General features: G+C 54.2%; 5 protein-coding genes across 5 annotated transcripts in view; 2 read left to right on the top strand and 3 right to left on the bottom strand.

The window, feature by feature from the left end:
- Nucleotides 1-1185: 1185 nt before the first annotated feature.
- On the top strand, nt 1186-2383 carry CHGG_04270 (uncharacterized protein; the record flags this gene model as incomplete). Its single annotated transcript, XM_001223483.1, has 4 exons — nt 1186-1225; nt 1284-1349; nt 1580-1894; nt 2184-2383. The coding sequence occupies 4 exons, from the start codon at nt 1186-1188 to the stop codon at nt 2381-2383; spliced, it is 621 nt and encodes a 206-aa protein (XP_001223484.1).
- Nucleotides 2384-2610: 227 nt separating this feature from the next.
- Nucleotides 2611-3132, bottom strand: CHGG_04269 (uncharacterized protein; the record flags this gene model as incomplete). The annotated part of the gene is made up of 1 exon (XM_001223482.1): nt 2611-3132. One exon carries the CDS (start codon nt 3130-3132, stop codon nt 2611-2613), a length of 522 nt encoding a protein of 173 aa, XP_001223483.1.
- Nucleotides 3133-4176: 1044 nt separating this feature from the next.
- CHGG_04268 (uncharacterized protein) lies at nt 4177-5200 on the bottom strand (the record flags this gene model as incomplete). Its single annotated transcript, XM_001223481.1, has 3 exons — nt 4177-4640; nt 4691-4778; nt 4835-5200. 3 exons carry the CDS (start codon nt 5198-5200, stop codon nt 4177-4179), a joined length of 918 nt encoding a protein of 305 aa, XP_001223482.1.
- A 486-nt stretch (nt 5201-5686) lies between these two features.
- CHGG_04267 (uncharacterized protein) lies at nt 5687-6621 on the bottom strand (the record flags this gene model as incomplete). Its single annotated transcript, XM_001223480.1, has 4 exons — nt 5687-5886; nt 5991-6126; nt 6210-6426; nt 6521-6621. 4 exons carry the CDS (start codon nt 6619-6621, stop codon nt 5687-5689), a joined length of 654 nt encoding a protein of 217 aa, XP_001223481.1.
- Nucleotides 6622-7812: 1191 nt separating this feature from the next.
- The window catches only part of CHGG_04266 (uncharacterized protein), a gene marked incomplete at both ends in the record, with an annotated part of 2179 nt that continues 1694 nt past the window's right edge, over nt 7813-8297 (top strand). The window contains 2 exons of the mRNA XM_001223479.1: nt 7813-7936; nt 8017-8056. Of these exons, the coding sequence (XP_001223480.1) occupies nt 7813-7936; nt 8017-8056 (164 nt within the window). The remainder of the gene's footprint in view (nt 7937-8016; nt 8057-8297) is intronic.

Below are 8297 nucleotides of genomic sequence, written 5' to 3'. Positions count from 1 at the left end.
AAGGTTGGGGGGTGTGGTGCCCGGTTGGGAGGCGGTGGCTGCTGGTGGTTGGAGAGAAGATGAGGGTGTGGGATGGGTTGGGACCGGTGGGTGGGATGCCAGGTCGGCGTGGGGAAAAGGGGAAGGTGACGGGGGGTGATGGGAAGGGAAAGGATGGGGGAGAGGTGCGGGTGCTGGAATTGGTTGTGGTTGTTGGAGAGGGCGCTGGAGGTGAAGCAGCAGTGGGAGAGGGTCGAGCCGCTGCCGTTGCCGCTGGCGGTGGAGGTGGAGAGGCAGTTGGCGGTGCTTTTTCGACAGGCGGTGTTTGAGAAGGCTGATGACGAGTGGTTGGATTGGGATTTTGAGTTTCCCGAGTATAGTGATGAGCCAGTTCGTCAGTATGTGCTGGGGGCGTATGTGCCGTCGACTGGATTTCCGCTGGTTCAGGGGGCGTCGGAAAGCGGTCGGGGCCAAGTTGCGGGTGGTTATGATCGTGGCTCAAGAAACGCTGGCGGTCGACGGCCGATCAAGTATTTCACTGTGTCAGAGGTGGGAGAAATGGTTTCAGATGACCCGTCGGGGCCGAACTGGGCTCTGTTACCGGATGGTCAGGGAGGTTATGATGTCTTTGATATCAGGGGTGCGTGTGAACATTTCGTACTCCTCATGATAAGTTCTGAAGTAATTCCGGGGATCACCCAATGCAGCGTTTCTGGAGGAGAACCCCGACCTCGATTACGAGTCAACCTTCGAAACGACAGAGTTAGGGCGTGTGATCATTTCTCGGGAGTTAGCTCTTGGTGCCAACGGTGATAGGCTGCTCGGCAGGCTTTTAACCTGGAAACATCCCAAAGTGGTGGCTGAGCACGATGGACGAGATGGCCGTGACCTATGGTATGTCATTGGAAATATGGTTTATGATATTACCGGTCTGTCTACCCTTTCCAAATGCTTTGAACCCGGCCTCTAATTGTCGTCTAGATTTTCCTTTTGACTCCGAGGCTGAAAAGGAAGCGCTCATCGCTGTAGCGTCTAGGAAGACGGCTGCGGGGGATGCACTGCATAGCTTGGATGCGAATAACCTCTTCCCGTGGTTGGGGCCGTACAAATGCGGGTTCCTCAGGCAAAATGCCAGCCACTCCCCCATCCCGCCGCCGGACATTCACCTTCAGTGAGCTTGGCAGACACATATATCCACAGATTGGGATGTACTGTGCAATCGACGGCGACGTGTTTGACCTTGGCCGTGAGTTTGAAGCGGCCTTTGTTACTCCAGGGGGATGCGAGTTGACTGACCTTCGCAGGCTACCTCCACTCCCACCCCGGTGGCGCGCAAATCCTCTATGCATACGCTGGACGTGACGCCACCAGTGAGTTTATCGACGCCCACTCTGACTGGGTTCAGACGTCGAGGAAGCACGCTGACCTGGTTGTTGGGCTCATGATCGACGAGATCACTAATATAAGCCACCTAGAAAACGAAGAAGTGGTGCTACTGGGCCGCGTACATGACTTCTCAAGTCAGTCATCCGCATCATTCAATCTCCCTGCCAGCGCCGCCCCTGGCCTTGAATCGCATTCCTTACTGGCGTGTAACTAGGTTTGAAGATAGATGATGTGAGTCTCTTCCACCAACTCACGCCATACACGGGCACCGACGCCACGCATCTCCTAAAGACGGAAGACCCGCCACCTGCTCTTCTTGAGCTCCTCAAGCGGGACAACCTCGTCTGCGCAAAGCTGGTCAGCAGCACCCGACGGCTCATCACACCCGTCGAGTTCAGCCGGCGCAACCACTTCCCCAGCAAGACGGAGCGCCAAAATAGTTTTGGCGCTAGGGACACGAACTGGCGGGTTTGGGTGGCGGTTGCGGAGAAGGAGGGCTCGAAGAAGCAGATGGTTTATGATGTCACTTGTACGTGGTTTAGGTGCTGCTGTTACACTTGTCGTGAACCGTATGCTGACATCTGACTTCGCCGCAGCCATGGTGATGTTCGGGGGAGGGGTGAGCTAGAGTAGGAGCTCCGGCTCTGGTTGGGCAAGGAGGTCCGTGATCCTAAGCTTGCGAACGAGTTGCGGAGACATCAAAGTTTCATCATCGGCGAGCTTCGCCTGGAAGAGGGCAAAGTTGATCGGGTGTCTGGCAAGTATTGGCTTGGTTACCATGCAAAATGTCCTTGCTGACTAGTTGAATCATTGTTTAGCTCGGCGGGCGCAGGTTTTACGGGGTAGAGGCCAGTATGTAGGCGAGAAACTTGCTGGGTCGAAAAGACGTGTGGGTGCTCTCGACGATGCTGTTTTGGAGACCTACGGGGAAGAGATCGAAGCGAGTTGGGGCTTGGAGGTGAATATGGACGCCGATGGGCAACATTTAAACGGTGGCTTTCTTTTGTCGTGTGTCTAAAGGCGGGTCGGTGTTTTCTGTGAGATTGGTTTGGAAATCATCAGATGGAAGTATGGTGGGCTTGGAAGATGAATATGCACCGGGTCGCGGTTGGCTTTATCTCCTCAGATGTTTTCAAAGTCGCTAGGCGGGTATCACTCCATCGCTCGGTTGATTGTTGATGAATTTCATTCCATTATCGCGTCCTGTCGTTTCACATGCAGCCGCGCGGTGATACCACCAATCTTTTACCCCCCCTCCTCTCCGGGGCCGCCCTCTTTTTTCAACAACCGCTTCCGATTGTACAGATCGGTATTCAACACATTTGTAAACCCCCTCCCGCGCAGCTCCTCCTGGATTTTACTCACAAGCCACCCGTCCCGCAGCCACCGATCTACCTCGGCCGACATGTAGGCCGGCAGCTTCCGGGCGCGGGGGTCACTCGTGGTGTCCGACGGCCCATGATTATGCACCTTATGCTCCTCGTTGGGGTAGTGCAGCACCCAAACGTCGCTGTCCTTGACCGTTTCGATGACCTCGAACTTGAACAGGCAGCCGCACTTCTTGCTGGCGCGGTCCGTCGTCGGCTTGCGCCGCCCTTCCGCCTTGGCCTGTCGCACCACCGCCTCGTCCACGGGCGCCCGGTGGTGCCGGGCCTCGCCGCCCCGGAAACACACCCACCGCACCTTGCGCTTGCCCGTTACCTTCGCGCCGGCGATTCGCATACTATACCCGCGCGGCAGCGTCCATTGGTCCAGCTCGTCCTGCATGGCGGCGCGGGAGGAGATGGTGTACCCCTGCGGGGGTGGTTCCAAGGAGGGTGAAAGTGGGGTTAGCTTAGGTTGGTGTTCGTGTTAGGTGAGTGTTTGTGTTGAGTTAGGGGGTTGGATAGGTGGGGTGTGGGCAGGTTGGGATTGGAGGAGGGGTTGCCAGGGGAAGGGTTGTTGGCATGGTTGTTGAGGATTATTACGGCGGTCGCAGGGTGTTGACCATGTTGTTGGTGTTGATGTTGGTGTTGGTGATGCCCATGTCCGTGCCCGTGCCCATGCCCAGTGGCTAATGCTGGTGGCGGCGGTGGTTGTGGGGCGGGAGCGATATGCCCCGCCTGAGCTGTGGTCGCGGGGTTGGCGGGGGAGGGAGACGCGAGAGGAACCGCGACAGCGGGGTTCGCGTTGTTGAAGTTGGGTATTTGCAAGGTTGCTTCAATGCGCCCGAGACGGCGATCGATGGATAGTGAGCTGCATTCAGGATGGTTGTGAGCTGGTTGTGCGGTGAGCCCCCAGGTCGGCCATCGCTCTGTGCTGCCCTCGATTTCGGGGAGACTTCGACCGACCCCTCGATCGAACAATGAACTGCTTGGTTTGGGTTGGTCGGTTTGCTTGGTGGGTGTGCGCACTGTGTTTGCTAAATTGTTGGCGGTTTCGCAATTTTCGGTGTGGTCGATACGCGTTTTCTGCCCCGAGGAAGGTTGATGGCACGAATTGTGGTGGTAAGCGGTAGTAGCAGAAATAGGGACAAAATGAAAAAAAAAAGCCCTGGAACTGTCCACAAATCTGACTTTCAAGCGCGCCTGCCCGAGGGGCTGAAGAAGATGCGAATCCCGTCACGTGGTCTGCACGAATGAAGAGGGGAACGAAGGAAAAGAATGTGGTGTGCCCAATGCGTGTTGCAGCCCGAATCTCTTTGAATGTCACTGCTCAGAATTTGTGGGGCCTTTATTTTTCAGCAGTTGCGCCTACTGCGGTGGGCTAACTAAGCAATTTCACAAAAACCATACCAACTTCTCATCTTGTAATGATTCCCTCACCAACCCTTCAACCCCGCGCACCGGATGGCACCCGGGCAGTCGCGATAGCAGCAACCCAGCTGAGATCCCACCCGTCGCCCCCAAATCTCTTCTCGAGATACTCCTTCATCAATTTCTTCACCTCTTCCTTCGGGTGCTCTTTTCTTAGCTCCTCAGACCAACTACCCGCCATGACTACATCGAGCATCATGTCGAAGTGTTTGATGAAGGCGTCGACGCCGTCCACGTGAGTGAGGAATGCGGTCACGTTCACCTTCACGTCCTCTAGACCTTTCTTCTCGAGGGTTTTGCGGATCCAGTTCACATCATACCAACTACCCCAGCGGGTAACTTGCATCGGCATCACCAGCGGCGCTTCAAACGGAAACGTGTTGAAGGCTTCCCTCATCAGAGTGATCCAACCGGCCTCCAGGTGCCAAGTGGTAAAGCCGAGGACACCCCCCGGTTGCAAGATACGGATTGCCTCTGCGACTGTCAGCCTTGGTTCATTGATGCCCAGCCTATTTTTGGTTGTGTCTTACCGTCTAGGGCAGCCTCAGAATCGGGGACGACGTGAAATCCGATGTTTGTTGCGACGTGAGTGAAGGCGCCGTCTTCAAGACCAGTTTTCTGTCCCTTGTTAGCGCGCTGCGTCGCAGATTGTGACAATAATAGAACCCGCGCACCTGGGCATCAACCCGTCTCGCCTCGGTTTTCTCCCAACCCTCCAGTTTCCCAACCGTCCTCTTTGCCAGCTCAGTGAACTGCTCCGAGAAGTCCCCACATAAAATACTGCTCTTCTTCAGCACGTCGGGCTTCGTGATGTGTTGCAGGATAGGCGCAACGACGCCCACGCCGCAAGCGTTCTCGAAGACTTTGAAAGGGGTCTCGGTGGCTTCAGTCAAACCCATCTGGCTTAGCATAATGGTGGCAAGAGGCGTGCTGACGCGGCGAGCGTTCTCGAAGAATATCCCCTCCAAAGCATTATTGCCGAGTAACTTGAAATTGTTGAAGAACTTGTGAAGCTCGGCTGCGCGAGTGGCGGCAGTCATGTTGGGCTAAGTGGAAAGTGGTGATATTCTGAGTACTGGACGGGATCTTGACAGGATTGAGAAGTGTAGGAAGATGGTACCGAAAGCTGAATCACATGGAGCGCTCATATATGGCCATTTAAGAGGCATCATCGATCATCTACCCCAAGCTGTATCACCCTGGGCCCCTAATCATTATGTGCCCGAGAAGTTTCCGTGTCAGCTAATAAGTTCGATCAAGGCATATAATGATGTCACAACCAGATCCCAGCAAAAGAATTAGCCTTTTTTACTCTCCAAAGTATCCGATTCGTCCTTCGAGCCAAGCCAAAATCCTGCGGTTTCGAATCGGGATAGCTACAAGTGGCAGACTTCAGAGGTCGCACTCTTACACATCTCGGACTTGTCGCATTCAGTCGGCGGCAGCACCAATCATGATGGCCACCAACTCTAAAGCCTAGCTAGCCATATATTCTCACATTGTCTGAGTGTTTGCTCTCCGTTTTATCACAACTTCGCACGCTTCAGAAAAGACCTACAAAGCCGCCCACCAACGGCAACACCCGCCATAGCAGCGCCGCCCGCTGAGGCAGCCGCATTGACCGCAACAGCACCCGCGCCACCAGCGCCAGCGCTTTGCAGAGTGGCGAACAAACTTCCGCCGGCCACGTTTCCAATCGTACTATGAGCGGCGGCGGCGACTGTATCTGTTTCACGGAGGTTAATTGTTAGTTAGAGTCGACGAGGACAAGGGGCCGAGCGAGCGGAAAGAAAGATAACTGAAATAACTAGTTAAACAGATAATACTCACTGAAACCAACGCCACCGGCACCGAATCCAGAAACGGCGAGGAAAGGTGTCGTTACTAGAGCCGGGGCACAAGCGATGGTCGTACCAGCAACGACGGCGCCGGTTACGTAGGGATGCGCGGAGGCATACTTCGCCACCTGTTGTATTTTAATGGTAATAGTCAGAGCTTGGTTGCATTGCGCGTTTCTCTCAACCAGACACCGAACCGAACCGTACGTACATGTCGGGCGCCGGATTTGGCCGTGTTGATTGCTTCGTTCATGGCGGCGGCCGTTGCCGGATGGTTGGCGGCTTTGGCTGCAGCCTGAGCGGCTTTCTTTGCCTTGTCCATTTCTCTTGGTCTGGAAACCACCGGTTCTATGACAGTGTGTATTGAAACGGATGTTGCGTTTGGTTGTGATTCGGGTAAAGTGGCGGCGTTACGGTAGATGGGCTGCCTGGTTAGATCAGGGAAGAACGAAAGCTTTGATGCTGAAAAACTTGGGAAGGCTCGAGGCAACAACATTTGGGCGCGGCCCATGAGGTAGTTACCAGTTTCTATTAGCGGCAACAACTTTGTAGGCCTCACGGCAGTTGGTCATGTGTTTCATTAACCGCCATTGGGCGAATCTCTTGCCATCCACGTTGGTCATGAGTTGTCGCCGTTGCACAAGAATACCGAGCGACGGAACAACAGAAAGAGAGAAAAAAAAAAGAAAGAAGACAGAAGTTACAGGGCTCGCTAGTTACATGTGTTTAATTGGGCAATTAGCCGTCGACCGACAACGTTCTTCGCTCGCATTTATAGCCCGACCTTCCAGGTTGTATTATTAGGTAGCCTTGTGCTTAGTTACCCACCTTAACAATAATACTTCGGTCGTACAGAGAATCTAAATACTGACCATGAGAAACACGAAGTGTGTCAGGGGCGGAGGAACGTTTTCGTCGCCTCGGTGATATGGGTTTGGGAATTTCGGGGAAAAAAAGAAGAAAAAAGAAAAGAAAACGAGGAAGAAACGAATAAAAGGAGGATTGATAACACGGGGTGAGTCCGATCGCCGATTTTGAAGGCCCAACGAATAGCGGTTCACGATTCGGGTTCGGGCCCAACCTAAGGGACGGGCCGTGGAAGAGTGGCTGTGTGTCTCATCAATGTCCACTCACCGCCGTCAGCCATGGCAGCGCTTCCACAACCTTACCATAGGGGGTAACCTCGACCGTCTCGACTTGGTTTCGTGCTGTTTTAGGTATAACTATTGATGTTTCTTCATCGACACGTAGTGATATTGCACGCCTTGGAGTTGTGCGAACCCTGAAGTCTTGGTGACTACGAAGTACCTGTCACAACTGACAAGGATAGTGTTCTTACCCCAGCATAGCATCATCTCTTTCGGGATACCTGCCGTCTCGATGTGGACCTCGGGGAAGAAACCCAATCTAGGCGCCTCGGCGCCAAGGGAAGCGAGAGGTAGTTTTGACGCCATTCCCGAAAAGGCAAACGCTCGACTCCAATCACATCGTGACAGTCTCCGCTAGGCCCCAGCTAGCGTGAGAAGAAGCGGGAGCTGAGTCTGACGCCCAACCGAGCCTCAACAGAGACGGGATGGAGGGACCGCCATGGTCATTGATTTCTTTTCCCCCATAGTCTCGTGTTACACTCGCGGCTAACCTCACCACCAGCAACTTCTCAAGATTTCCCAGTGAGAGTCGGATTTTGGCATCAAACCCGACGCCGTTTCGACACTAGTTTCTCGACACAACCTAGGCTTCTTGCTGTCCTTATCTCCCGTTATCCCTGAACTTTACTAAATCATTTGTTGCTCGAGGAATTTCGGACCTCCATCATGAGCATCTTCGTGAATTACGACGGCCCAAAGCTGGACAAGGAACAAAAACGTGTTGTTAGGTCTCGACCCATGGTCGTGGTCCGCGGCCGGCGCAAGGAAGCTAAATGTCAGGTCAAGTCGGGTGGGGGGGGGGGGGGAGAGTCCCTTATGAAGAGATGGCATGGACCTCGAAGGGCGGCATCTAACAATGTCGTATTGCAGGCACGTACGATAACCTTGGCCCAAAACCGGAAGCTTGTCTGTAAGTCCGGTACTTATGCCTGCCAAGTTCCATAAGACCGTGTTTCTCCACGTCTCTATTGGAGCTTGTACCACATGCTCGGGTCGAGTGCAGCAATGCCCTTTTTGGGAAGGTGATCGCTAATCCATTCCGACGCCTCCACGTTTTGCAGTTTAGCTCCGGCCCGAATAGATACCGGCGGCAACGGCGGCCACTTAGATCCATCCGAGGACGACCCCCAACAGATGTTGGCCGCCCACGT

Source organism: Chaetomium globosum, genomic scaffold (assembly GCF_000143365.1).
Source record: "Chaetomium globosum CBS 148.51 scaffold_4 genomic scaffold, whole genome shotgun sequence".
NCBI classification, from domain to species: Eukaryota; Fungi; Ascomycota; class Sordariomycetes; order Sordariales; family Chaetomiaceae; genus Chaetomium; species Chaetomium globosum.
This window is presented reverse-complemented; position numbering and strand designations above follow the sequence as displayed.